The sequence below is a fragment of the Hibiscus syriacus genome, unplaced genomic scaffold, assembly GCF_006381635.1.
Source record: "Hibiscus syriacus cultivar Baekdansim isolate YM2019G1 unplaced genomic scaffold, ASM638163v2 tig00117016_pilon, whole genome shotgun sequence".
Taxonomy (NCBI): Eukaryota; Viridiplantae; Streptophyta; class Magnoliopsida; order Malvales; family Malvaceae; genus Hibiscus; species Hibiscus syriacus.
This window is the reverse complement of record NW_024063525.1, coordinates 1,062,491-1,076,853: the sequence shown is the minus strand read 5'-3', so window position 1 is coordinate 1,076,853 and position 14,363 is coordinate 1,062,491. Positions and strand designations below refer to the sequence as shown.

General features: G+C 35.2%; 2 protein-coding genes and 1 pseudogene across 3 annotated transcripts; 2 read left to right on the top strand and 1 right to left on the bottom strand.

Annotated features, from left to right (window-relative positions):
• Window positions 1-2,431: 2,431 nt before the first annotated feature.
• LOC120195499 lies at window positions 2,432-4,722 on the top strand (annotated as a pseudogene).
• Window positions 4,723-8,789: 4,067 nt separating this feature from the next.
• LOC120195598 lies at window positions 8,790-9,440 on the top strand. Its single transcript, XM_039197572.1, has 2 exons — window positions 8,790-8,823; window positions 8,974-9,440. Exons 1-2 carry the CDS (start codon window positions 8,790-8,792, stop codon window positions 9,438-9,440), a joined length of 501 nt encoding a protein of 166 aa, XP_039053503.1.
• A 307-nt stretch (window positions 9,441-9,747) lies between these two features.
• Window positions 9,748-12,926, bottom strand: LOC120195626 (protein RMD5 homolog). 2 transcript variants are annotated; one of them, XM_039197594.1, is made up of 5 exons: window positions 12,837-12,926; window positions 12,349-12,391; window positions 11,883-11,956; window positions 11,681-11,721; window positions 9,748-11,159 (listed from the first exon to the last, which is right to left on the bottom strand). In XM_039197594.1, the coding sequence occupies exon 5, from the start codon at window positions 11,100-11,102 to the stop codon at window positions 9,957-9,959; it is 1,146 nt and encodes a 381-aa protein (XP_039053525.1). In that variant the 5' UTR covers window positions 11,103-11,159; window positions 11,681-11,721; window positions 11,883-11,956; window positions 12,349-12,391; window positions 12,837-12,926; the 3' UTR covers window positions 9,748-9,956. The 2 variants fall into 2 exon arrangements, with proteins under 2 accessions (XP_039053525.1, XP_039053526.1); XM_039197595.1 differs by lacking the exons at window positions 11,681-11,721; window positions 11,883-11,956.
• Window positions 12,927-14,363: the final 1,437 nt, after the last annotated feature.

Genomic DNA, 14,363 nt, shown 5'->3' with positions numbered 1-14,363 from the left:
CGGATATGATTGTCAGATTGCTAATAGGACTTATGCAATCCCTAAGATGCCCCATAAACCATGTCCATGAATCAGAGGTTTCAGATTTGCCAACCCCGTAAGCTATTGGCAATATCCCATTGTTAGCATCCATGGCTACTGCTAATAAGTTTACTCCAAGGTATCGACCTTTCAAATGTGCTCTGTCAACTATAATAACTGGGCGTATGCAAGTAATAAACGAACGAATCTACAAAATAATATACACAAGAAATATAATCATTTAAATGTGAAATGCATGTACTAACAAAAATGAGTCAAAATTATATTGATTTACTAACCGTAGCACCAATGGCGATAAACAGCAACTCAAAGTGTCCATCTCTATCTGTTTTGATATGAGTTACCGACCCAGGATTTTTCAGCTTTAAATTGTGACAATAAGCCGGCAGTTGGGCAAACGATGCTTCTGGCGACCCCATCAACAATTCCAAGGCATAACATTTGGCTCTCCAAGCTTGAGAATATGATATACTAATCTTGAACCGAGCATTCATGTCAGTCATAATTTCATGTCCCCGATATACCCTGCCATTCAAAAACATTAACTCAGCCAAAACCACCCAACACCTTTTTGTTTGCCTGTCTATGGTGAGGAAAAACTTGGGTTCTTGAACATGTATGTTTATCAATAAAGTCCTAACTTGAAACATTTCGCAATCTTTATTCTCTTTGCAATCATACGCCACGTACAGTTTTTGTCAATCATACACCTTGTTTCGAAACGATCTTTGCTTGATTTGTTAACTTTTAGTTGATAGCCATCTTCCACACATTTCGTATACAAAGCTATCTTCAAGTCTTCCTTTGTATCAAAACAATCATCTTTCTTGATACGAATAACTTTTGTGTAACAATCAACTGCTTTCTTACCAACTCTTCTTCCGGTATCTGAAGTAATTCTGGCATATTCCATACGCCTGTGGCATTTTCTTTTCTTCGGGGACTTTTTCTTCTTCTTTTTCTTCTTCAGGATTATATGAATTACAGAATGGATGTTCAACATGTTCATTCACAGTCGTAACTTCCTCCTCATTATCATCAACAATACCTTCTTCGGCAACGGCTATTTCATCATCAAAATTCGGGTATTGACCAATATCAAAATCATTACACGCAGGGTCTGTTTCTTCTTCTGAAACATCATCAAAATCCGTGTATTGACCAATATCAAAGTCCGGATATTGACCAAGACCAAATTTCGAATACTGACTAGTACTCACAATTTTTTCTGTTGGCTCATCATCGTCTAACTGGTCAATACGAAAACCGAAATTTGGTGCTGAAAGTTGATTGGGATTTGGATTAGAGAAAGGTTGTGGGTTTTGAGAAAACTTAGTTGATTACTACCGCTACTGACCCAACAATACTACTTCTAGGTTCAACAACATACAATGTAACATCATCTTGTGAAACACTAATGTAAGCAATGAATCGTTCAACATCTTCATTGTCGGTTAACAAATAAACTTTACCATTTCTCTGATAAGATAGCCTAAATCCACTTAGGGGCTCTAAATTCAATTTCTTTGAAACACGTAGCATTAGAGTTTCATAAGTTAACTTTTGTAAAGACAATTTTAGTTGAAGATTCATGGGTAAAGGCAATATTGTAACACCATGAACATTATCCCATGACCCTCCAAAACACAAATCTATCCAAACATGATCAACATTAGATGATTTCATGGTTGTAAATTAATTTACTAAACAGACGAGCTGCGAAACTAAAACCTGTTGTCGGATTGGGAAGGATGTCGTTGGATATAGGAACGGATGTCGCCGGAGAGAGTGATAGATGGAGATGAAATGATTGCTTTAGGGATTTAGTTTGATTTGTTGTTGCGTAGTTATATACCCAAATTTCAGTGTTGTGATTTACAGATTCTCGTTGCGATTTACGGATTATCGTTGCGATTTACAGATTCTCGTTGCGATTTACGGATTATCGTTGCGATTTACGGATACGCGTTGCGATATACGGATACGCATTGCGATTTACGGATACGCGTTGCGATTTACGGATACGCGTTGCGATTTATGTGTTCGCGTTGCGATTTTCATATTCGCGTTGCGATTCTGGAAAATCGCAATGCGAATTTGTACTATCGCATTGCGATTTTCAAGAATCGCGTTGCGATTTTGGAAACTGATTTGCGATTTTTATTTCGCGTTGCGATTTTGTTGGTCATTTTGGCAAATCCAAAAAAAATTGGTTAAAATCGTATATTATAAGGCATTTTTGGTCACGCGATTTTCTCAAAAAAAAAAAAAAGGCCTGATCTTTTTGTGGGGAGATTTCGAAACAGAAGCGAACAATATAATAGTCTCAGGCTAAAAAAAGATTATAAAGGGCAAAGCAGTGATCTTTTGGGGCCAAAGCATCTCTCTTTTTTCTTCTCCATCTAATCTATTTGTTTTGTTTCTCAGAAATTTCATTTCTATGCTCAATCTGTTTCTTCTCCCTCACAACCAACTAAATTCTTCCACATGAACTAAAATCCCCCCAAGTGAAGAGAAAAATATTCAACTTGACTGAACACAGAGACAAAATTTTCAAAGAATGGTGACCGGTTGGAGAAGAGCTTTTTGCACTTCCATTCCCAAGAAACAAGACAGCCCCGTTTTACCAGAAAAGCAACAGCAGCAGCAAAAAAACAGCAGCAAAAGTCCAAAATTTTCCTCAAGGTTTGGGTTTTTCTCCAACCCATCAACCCCAAGGTTACAATCTCAACCGGTTTCAAGCCCAAGTCTTCGTTGCCGTACCACTTCCACTTGCACCCCGACTTCTCTTCCAAATAGCCCCAAACTCCATTGCACTACTTCCCATTTCTCCAACCCTTCCTCCCCTAAATCTCCTTCCAGTTTCTCCTTCCTTAAATCAACTCTCTGCCACTCCAAAGTATGCTTTTTCTCTCATATTTGTCTTTGACTCTTTATCGTTATGCAAAATTTTGTCCTTTTCAATAATAATCTTTTGTTATTTTGTTCTCTTCCAGGGTGGTCGGTGTGGAATCTGTTTAGAAAACGTGAAAACGGGTCAGGGAACAGCGATTTTTACGGCGGAGTGTTCTCATTCCTTCCATTTCCATTGCGTCTCTGTTCATATCAGGAAGCAGCAATTACTAATTTGCCCCGTCTGTTCCACCATCTGGAAAGAGTTGCCTTTACTCTCCCTTCAACACCCCGATCAATCCCAGAAAACACCTTTCAGTAACGTCAAAACGAAGTTGTTTCGGGTCTATAACGACGATGAACCATTGGCCTCACTTGTTTCTCTTTCCCATTTTAACCCCATCACTGAGTCCGAGGAAACCGAAAACGACGATGAAGAGGATGAATTCCAAGGGTTTTTCGTTACACCGAAGAGTAACGCAAGAAATGTAGAGGTTGAGTTGTCACAGGAGACAGCGATGGTGGCGATTGGGAGGAGATACGAAAGCTACGTGGTGGTTATGAAAGTGAGCGCGCCGACAGTAACGCGTGGGTTGAAGAGGGCTGCGATTGACTTGGTTACGGTGTTGGATGTTAGCGGTGGTGCGTTGCGGTTGCAGATGCTGAAACGCGTGATGCGGTCGATTATCTCTTTGCTTAACGAGAAGGACCGTTTGTCGATCGTGATTTTCTCGTCGAGTTCAAAACGGTTGTTGCCGTTTAAAAGGATGAGTTCCAGCGGACGGAGACTTGCGAGAAGGATCGTCGACGTGCTGGGAAGAAATAGGCAAGGGATGAGTGTCAACGACGCGCTGAAAAAGGCGGTCAAAATATTGGAGGATCGTAGAGAGAAAAACGCAGTTACCAGTATATTGATCTTATCTGACAATCATGATAAACAGTCGCAGTCCGATCCAACCAATCAGAACCTTCCAGTTGTTTCCACCATGCGCCTGAGCCATTCAGAAATCCCCGTGCACTCATTCGACTTCGGATCGTGCACTCACGCTCCAAACGAGGATGCTTTTTGTAAAATCGTCAACGGTCTGTTAAGCGTGGTGGTTCAAGATGTGAGGCTTCAACTGGGGTTGGAATCTGGGTCAGCCCCAGCCGAGATATCATCGGTCTATTCATTGACGGCCCGACCGGCTGCACTCGGGTTGAGTTCGGTACGGGTTGGGGATTTGCATTCGGGTGAGAAGAGAGAACTACTGGTGGAACTGAAAGTACCCGTATCTTCTTGCGGATCCCATAGAACGATGTCCGTACGATCATCTTACACAGATCCATTCACTCGGGAGTTGGTCTACTCCAGGGGGTGAAAGCTTGGTTTTACCTCGGCTGCCGCACTCCGTTCGATCTTCATCTCCCAGCGTCGCACGGTTGAGGAATCTCCACGTGAGCACGCGCGCTGTGGCGGAGTCTCGTGGATTGATTGAGCACAACGATTTATCAGGGGCTCAGTATTTGCTTACCTCGGCTCGAGCTTTGTTAACGCAATCGGGTTCGAGTTCAGCTGAGGAATTTATTGGGGGATTGGAGTCTGAGTTAGCCGAGTTGAGCCGATGGCGCCAGAAACAAAGGGTTGGGAGCGTGGAGGAAAAGGTTGAGCCGTTAACGCCGACGTCGGCTTGGAGAACGGCAGAGAGATTGGCAAAAATGGCGATTACGAGGAAACATATGAATAGGGTTAGCGATTTGCATGGATTTGAGAATGCCAGATTTTAGTTTTTCTATTTTGTGACAAAAAACAATGGAATTACATAAAAAATAATGAAACCAAAAATAGTGTTTCTTTCCTTGACTTAATGCAATGTGGGCAATGGCATGTTGTTTGAACATAATCTATTTATTTTAGAATAATTAAATGAAGACATGCGAAGGGTAAGCAAGTAAGGACGACGTCTACGCGCTTTCCAAAGGGGAAAGGAAAGCAAGTCAGGTGATGGAGATGGTGAACTGAACCCCCCCCCCCTCGCCTTTTGCTTTTGTTCTCTTTTTTCTTCTTCTTTTTATTAATATGATGTAATGAATGTACACCACAAGTCGAATGTACAGCATGCACTACACCTTCATTTCATTCTTTCCTAGTTTTACGACACTACTTATTTTTTATTTTAATAACAACACCAATAAAATCATATTCTCATATGTAAGTGAGTAAGGAGGAGGTAGGGTAGTAGGTTGTCCCTAACGTCAGGTTAAGAGCAGCTTCTGTGGAAGACCTCCGACAGTCATAAAATTAAAAATGGAGATAAAATGTAATGCATGTATAAAAAATAAATAAATACATAGTTGAACAGTCATATGCAGTCTTTTTATTTTAATAACATTATATATAAACATATGGATTATATTATTTGAATTTATTTAAATTATTTTAAGAAAATTTAGGCAAAGTATCTATTTGGCCATCCACTTATTACTTATTTCCTATTCGGGTCACTCGACTATTACTTTTTAAAAAATTATATCTAATCTTCCATTTTGAATCTATTTTGATCATTTGAGAAATGAAAAATCAAAGCTGAAGTTAATGTGTTAGTATGAGATAATGTCATACTAGTATTGGAAAAGAATAAAAGATATCATGTTAATTTTTTAACAATTAATAACCAAAATTAAAATTAAAATGTAGTGTTATAATTTTAAGAGAATAATAATTAAATCAGTAAAATAAAAATTAAGTAATAAATGAATGACTAAACAAATAATTTATTATATTAATAAAAATGTGTGTACGGTAATTTAGAAATGAGAAGGCAAGGACAAAACTAAGTTGTGGTTAAGACTTGAAGGGGTTGTTGTCCCTCTCAAAATTTATAATATAATGACAGTTTAGGTATTTTTTAGTTTAATTATTAATTAAATAAGATTATTGCTTCTCCTAATTTTTATATTTAAATATTTAACATATCATTTTTTTTTTCTTTAAGTCAATTTATCTTCTCAATTTTTAATCTTAGTTCTGTCCCTGATGGTTGGATGGTTGGGGTGGTGAGTCAAATCAAGAAGTTTAAAGATTTGTAACGTAGCAGCAAAGATGAGATGGGTTTGGGTTCTTTTCTTTATAATGTTTCTAGCTCTGTATATGTCATTTTTCTCTTGGTATAATATTATTTTAGATTTAATTGCACTCAAATTTTAAGCATTTCAATTTGATATAAAACTACGAACCTCATTTTAAATTGATATTTAAACTTTTGAATATTTCAATTTTATCTTCAAATTATTAATATATGCTAATCAAATTTCTTATTAATCAAATTATTTTAAAAAATTGTCAATCATCATGTAAATTATTGATGTATATTATATAATAAGATGGCGTGATTAAACCATATTTAATGTCATATCACATTCTTTAAATCTAACATTAATTATAATTTATATCACATCATATTATTACACAATACACATAAGTACTTACATGATAATTAATATTTTTTAATAATTTTATTTACATGGGATGTGCATTAGCATATGTCGATAGTTGCATGATAAAGTTCAAATGTTTATAAGTTTAAATACTAATTTAAAATAAGAATCATAGTTTAAAGATAATCGAAATATTCAAAAATTAGAGCCCGGAGATGTATGGTGCAATTAAGTCACTTTCCTATCTTCTCCTTTTTGTTACTTGATCCTTTATATTTGTGTGCATTGTCAAGTGAACAGTAAGATATAGAAAACCCTTATATTTGTACAAATAAAACAATACAATTCGGATATTTAATTCGACAAAAAAGAACTTTTACATTAGTGTGAATAAAATAATACAAATCGGGTTAATAATTTGAGCATTATACAAATAAAAGTAGGAGAAATAATTTTGTTTCACTGTGGTTTTTCTTTTCAATTAAATGTTAAAAGGGGGCAATCAATCCAGTAGGTGTTTTGGGGATTGATGTGTGTGTACAATTAATGCAAAAAGAAGCACGTGTCCCGCACTACATAGATTTGACCCTTCATCCATTTTAGACTATTCACATCGGAATTTAAGGAAAGATAGTTTAATTTATGGTTGAGAGGATTAAAAATCATAATATTTTTAGTTGAACGTAGGTTAAAATATTATTTTTTAATATTTTTTTTATTGATTTTTTTTATAATATTTTGGTTAACAACTGAAAATGTTAAAAAATTAATATTTCAATTTACGTCTAATAAAAAATATTATGATTTAAAAAAAAAATCGATCGCATTCATTTCTTGCGGTTAACTTTAAATTATGATGTGGGCAAAACTACCCACTAATCACCACCCAAAATATTTAGTGCTTGCGGTGGTACTAAAGAGAATGTTAATCTAGTTAAATCTTGTGGATCAATTGATTATTTACTTTATTTTATTAATAGACATCCTTTTTAAGATATAATGATTGAATTATTCAAATATTTGTATATTTAACCGCATTGTAATGCATATCCTTGAGTGTGTAATAATTATGATATTATTATGTATGTTATAATAATAATTATTAACGAGAATAAATTTATCTAGTTGATGGTTGATAGTTCACTCTTAATTTGAACAAAAATTATAATAGACAAAGATATAATTATTGTTTGATGTTTTTCCATGATATAAATGAAGGCATAATAAAGGATATATGTGTAAAGGAGAAGAGAAAGTAGGTTGTTCCCTCAATTATGGGTAAGGGTATATATAGTGACTTTAAAGGGTAGTGTCGGACATAGAGTTATTGTAGCTACTCGTAGGTTGATAGGATAAATAGATCTGGTGATTAGAATATTGGATTTCACCCTGATAGATCACATGAGTCTATTAGATTGGGTTTAAAGTCCATCTTCGAAAATATAACAATATTAATACTAAATAAATTAAAATTTAATTTTTATTAATAAAATTTTTAAAGATATACATTAATAAAAAAACGTTTTAGATGCATAAAGATACAAATAAAATAATCAATTATTGTATTTAATATAATATTATTTTCATAATACTATACTAGTTAAAAATAAATTGAAAATACTCATGTATATACCAAATATAATCATATATTATAGTCATAAGAGAAGGAAAGTGGGATGCACACTGGAATTGGCCATAATCATGTCCGCTTCCTACGGACTGAAGCACACAATGACACCTCAACCATTTAAACGAATATTTGTTCTTTTTATTTTATTTTTTTCAGGTAAAGGAATAATATTTGGGCGTTTTTCAATTATTCTCCTAGCTGTCATTAATAATAAACAAATAAGGATAAACGGCTCTCGTTATCACCCCCCCCCCAAGCAGGCCGTTTTTCTTCAACACCATTATTAAATCAATCAATTCAAATCCATTTTTTTGTTGTAAAATATTTTAAATATGGTTCATATTGTTTAAATATTTTAAACTTGAACCTCCATAACTTATTTATGAATACCTTGAAACTTCATTTTTATTTAAAAATTATGATCAAACTACAGTTAAAATGGCTAATTTTAACACTTTCGGTTCTTGGTAGAAAACATTGAGTTCCTAAATCATTTTGTAATAGAAAGTTGTTGAAAAAGATTTCAAAGACAAACTTCAAAGTGTCCCAATTTAACATTTAAGTTCTTGGTAGAAATAAATTTTATTTTTGAAATCAATTCGTGGATAGAAATGAAATAAATTTTATTTCGTCGGAGAGAAGTTATAGTAATGAACATTCTCTATGGAATTTGATTTCGAAGCTAGGAGTCCCACAGAAAATTTGTGTTTTTCTTTGGTTATTATTCCATGATCGACTTATTACTAATGTAGAACGATCTCGTCGACACTTTTCTAGCCTAGTGGATTGTCATATTTGTGGGGTTGTTATGGAGGATGCTGATCATATTCTGCGTCATTGCAGTATGGCTAGGAATATGTGGGTAAGGGTTATCCAAACTGAGAAGCTTAATGAGTTATTGACTCTTCCTTACAAGATTTGGATTGAACGCAACTTATGGGCTGCTGAAGTATATGCACAAATGAATGATGATTGAGATATTCGCTTCTCAGTTTACTGTTGCCACCTTTGGAAACGGAAATATAGTATTTTCTTTGATCCTAGATATGTTGAAAGAGAGGAGTTCATTTCTTGTTGCGATCATTTTGTTGATGATGTTGTGAATGCTAATGTTAGCAACACAAATTCTAGTCCTTCAATGTCTACAAGTATCCTGTCTTGGACTCGACCTCCCACCGGTTGGATTAAGGGAAACTCGGATGGGGCTGTTAGAACGTGTGACAATATGGCGGCTGCAGGAGGTATTTTGCGCAACTCTAAGGGAGAATGTATTTTTGGTTTCACGCGTAGTCTAGGACGTTGTTCGATTCTTACAGCTGAGCTGCGGGGTGTTCATGATCTCTTGTTGCATGCTTGGAGATTAGGAATCCGATATATTAAACTGGAAACCAATAATCTCGAGGTTGAAAATATGCAGTTTTTCATCGGATGCGCTTGTGGGGAATGCTTTGGTCTCTAAGATCCATGAACTGCTTGAACTTGAGTGGGTCACAAATGTATCACATATATGTGTCACAATCCAAAAGGTCAATCGGCATCAATACGAATATTAGAGAAAAACGAACCAAAATGACGTAACCATTATAGAAACTTAGAAATAACAAGAAAAAAAAAATCATATTTTGTTAACCTCATGCAACAAAGAATCATAGCATTTCATTTGTAATTTATAATTTATTTACTTTTATCAAATCAAACGGTTCTCCTCCTCATCCTATCTTTACAATAGATATCCTTATATACAAACTATTTAACTACCCAGCAAATAAATATTAAAAGAGGATTATCGATTTATTACCAGCATGGATGTTGGAACGCATTTCTATTTACACGCAAGTCCAGCAAATACTACACCACTGTTGCACAGCATTGCCAGCATCTCACCACAAACAATTTCTAATTCTACACATTTTTGATTCAGTCCAAAGGAATCAGTTTTTTAGTACAACCCCATTCGCATATTAGGGTACATATATCAGAAATTCAGCTGTCTGCACCGTGCTGCATCAACATCGGATGGGCAATACGGGCACTTGAAAGCTTTTGATCCATTCTTTGACATCTTGTTGATAGATTGCTTGCAGAGCACATGACCACACGACATCAGCATCGGTGGGTTATCATCGGTCGATTGCTCCTTAGACACAGGGCACACAAATATAGAATGGAATTGAAACTCTTTACCTAATTCCACTGGAACAGGCAGCTGCTTCATTGATAGCCATTCTTGCTTCTTCCCAGCCATAACTGTCATAAACTTTAGAAGAGGTGGCAGCCCTTGGACCCCTGCTGCTATTGTCACACTCAGTGGACTCTCATATGATTGCCCCAGTAGTTTGCAGAACTGTCTGGTGAGCTCCTCAGCCATTATATCCCAATTGGTGGGCGACAATAAATGAGCATATGGGGACTCGCTAAGTCTATCGGAATACAAGAGACACCCCATGAGTTTCTGGATTTCAGCCATATGGTTTCCAGCAAAAGGAACAAAGTTGGTTCTTGCGTACTTGAGCGCTTCATCTCTGCTACCCTTTTGTAATATTTGCACAAACTGTAACTGATGGAGTCCAAGCAGAAGGTCTGAGCCATTTTCTTTTAGTTTATCTGAGTTTTCGGCTGCCCATTTCAGGGCGGGCTCTAGGTTCCTACTCTTCATGGCTTCAAGTATTTGATACATTTCTTGAAAAAGTGATCTTGTAGCAGCAGCAGCTTCTGCTTCCCCAGCCTCAGTTATAAAACAATCACCGACATCAAACAGGCCCTGCCTATAGAAATGGCTGGTAATTATTTGATTAACTATACGGGAATCAAACTCAATATTTCGATAAGCTTTGGATATATCAGGATTAAGGGCTTTCTCAAGAGCTTTTGGATACTTGCTCAATGCTATGTTGAGTTCCTTCTGTGTGCCTTCAAGCTGACCGAGTGGAGCAATTTCATGCAGTTTTTTCTTCAGTTCAGCAAGTATGGATTTATGATCAAGGGTCGTTGGTTGCATCATCTCTATTGCCTTCTCGATTTCTTGCACAATCTGATCCATAACTTCATGAGATTTAGAGCAGAATAGCTTTTGCTTCTTTGCAACGCGATCAAATGCATCTTTCAGGCTATTCAACTCCATTTTTAATCCTGTTCACTGTATCAATCGTTATATTAGAATATTTTGCCACAGAAGCACCTGCAAAGAAAGCAATAAAGAATCCCTATCAGTTAATATTTAATTTCAAAGAGTTTATATGTGGCACCACACACACAAAACATGTACCAAAACCCCAGATCTGCAGCCAATATAGTTAATGGTTGGAAGCAGGTGAAATATAGCAATAGTCCATTCAATTTAAACCCATGGTTGCAGTATATCATATTAGAGAAAGCATGATGAAAACAAATTGGCAAACAAGACCTGATATACCAACTTTATAGCTTCAAGGCTGATATTGACCACGTACTTAATTGACGTTTAGTTTTAAATAAGATGGAAGAAGTGGGAAGCTTGATAACAATAGAACTGTCTGCTGCATACCCTTAAGCAGTTTTTAGTTTATTAATTTAAACTTCTTTTTTCCAAGAAATCAGGAACATAGGTTTAACACAGAAATTTCATGTGCCAACAAAGTGATTAAATCATTCTAGATGGCTGCACAAGCAGGCCACCACATCTTGGTTTCCAAATGAACATGAAGAGAAATAAAATATTACCAAACACGCTGGATGTCCTGTGCTCAAACCTAGGGAAAATTCTGTTAAACATAAAATAAGACACAAAATATCACAGGATTGAACAAGTAAACATAGAAGTTAAAAATGCGAGTACAAAATAGAAGATGGAAGCTTGCGGAGATTGTGTACAAACAGAAGAACACATTTAAGGCGGATTGGAAATGTAAAGATCTAAAAATACCCCAGAGAGAAGATGTGATCCAGAAAAAGATGCCAATGTCAAGGTATGGGAAGAAACAAGGATGCGGATAGCAACTACAAAAAAAGAACTAAACTGTTAGTAGTCTTACTGAGTCTGAGACCATAGTTTTGGATAAGAATGGCATAACCATGAAATATATTCTATATGAACGCTTTTGATATTTAAAGGAAGTCATAAGCTAGGAACGGGACATGATTAATATGAGTCTCAGATAAACAAATTAATATCCACTAAAAGATAGATAAAAGTTTTGCATCGGATAAAAGATAAAAAAAAAACACACAAATCTTATAATAGTGTAAATTACAACTCAACATCAACAACCAGTTTCAAGTTGACATTTGGATATAATTCGTGAGAAAGAATAAAAACTTTTCAAGTAAAAAATTATGCCAAAGAAAAAGAAAATGCCAATCATAATACAAATAGATTAATATCAAATTACCCTTCTCAAGCTTCGGTGAGTATATTGAAAGTTGAAATGATCCCTGCAACAAAATGAATAATTAAAATCCAGTGTGCAGATCAATATGAAAATTGAAAGATGCGTGTCATTCAAATGCGAGATTTGCAGGAACAAATTTAACCTCAGAATATAAGATGTATAAGCTAGAAAGGTCAATTACTATCTTAATCGTATTAATATCGGAAAAAATAACATCAAAGAGATTACACCTTAATTAAATTAACATTTCAATCAAACGAATAAACAATTAAGACGCCATTAAGAATTGCAAATCAATTGCTGAAACTAAAGCGCCAGAAATCAAAAGCAAAGAAAACGGGAAATCCAAGACAATTCCATACACGTAAACCAGATTGAAGATAGATGAAGAGAAAATAAGACTAAGATTAAAAAGAAATCAAATCATTTAATTTTAATAAATAAAACTTGAATATAGATAACTAATAAAATGAAAGGGAAGAGCGTACGGATCTGCGGTGTTGCGTGATAGCGAGGACGAAATCTCGGTGGGAGTAGGGAAGAAGAAGAGAAGAAGGGGATGATTGGAGGATGAAATGACCAGAAAGGGGATGGCGAAATGAGGTAATTCCTATTTTATACTCGTTTAAGGATACGAGGGTATTTAAGAAATTTGGGATTTCTGAAATAGATCAAGGAATCCTGGCCGCTGATGATGTTGTGTCTTTATGGGCCGATGTATAGACATTAATCATAGTTATTTGATTTATTAGGCTTAATACAATTTTAGCCCTGTACTATAGTGACAATTTAACGTTGACCCTTTTATTATATTTTTATCAGTTTGGCTCTATATTTTAACTACGTCTTTCACTTTAGCCCTTGACCATAAAAAATTGGTGTGATCCATTGAGAGGTTGTCATGTATTAGTATTAAAAATAATTAAAAATAACACAAAATATAAGAAAAAATTACGAAAATTTAGAAGTATTTTGGTTCTAGAAAATATATGCTATTTTTTTTTTATTTTCTAAGAAAATAGAAAATGTTAAAGAAAACATGTTTGATTGTAAATTTAGAAAATGATTTTTGGAAAACAAAAATAACTGAAAATATAAAAGCATTAAAATATGTTTTTGTTATGAAATAATCTAAACGAAGCAATAAGAACATGAAGAAGAAGAAATTTAAGAATAAAGGGTGAGAACAATATTATTATCTCAATCTGAGTTTTATACAATGTTTTCTTTGAACTCCATATTTATAAGAATAAAAAGTAGATATCACATAAAACTCTAACTCTCACGGATATTAAAGTCCTAATAATAAAGTATATTAAAACACTATCTTATAGATAGAGATAGAGATAGAGATAATGATAGACATCCACATAAATGAATATTCATAACACTCTCCCTTGGATGTCTATGAAGATAATGTGCCTCGTTAAAACCTTACTATGATAAAAACCCTTTGGAAAAAATCTTAATGAAGGAAAAGAGTACATATATTTTTAAGAGAAAATAACCTCAGTGACCAAAAATGCTTTATAATATACGATTTTAACCAACTTTTTTTGGATTTGCCAAAATGACCAACTAAATCGCAATGCGATCGATAATTCGCAACGCGATCTTCGGTATCGCAAATTAGTTTTCAGATTCGCAACGCGAACTTCGACTATCGCATTGCGATTTACATATTCGCATTGCGATAGTCCAAGTTCGCGTTGCGTTTTATTCCAAGTTCGTTGCGATAGTCGAAGTTCGCGTTGCGATTTATTCCAAGTTCGTTGCGATTTATTCCAAATTCGTTGCGATAGTCCAAAATCGCAACGACGATATTGCATTTGTTTCTTAAGAATTTTCTCTAAAAAGATAGTATTCGCGCGGACGTGTCGAAGACACGTATTACCACGACCACGACCACGACCACGACCCCGACCCGAGACGAGACAGACGGCGGCGGCGGCGACGCGCGAGAGTCCCCCTTATTCTCTATCACTCAACAAGGAAGTGGGAAAGCCAAGCCTTAA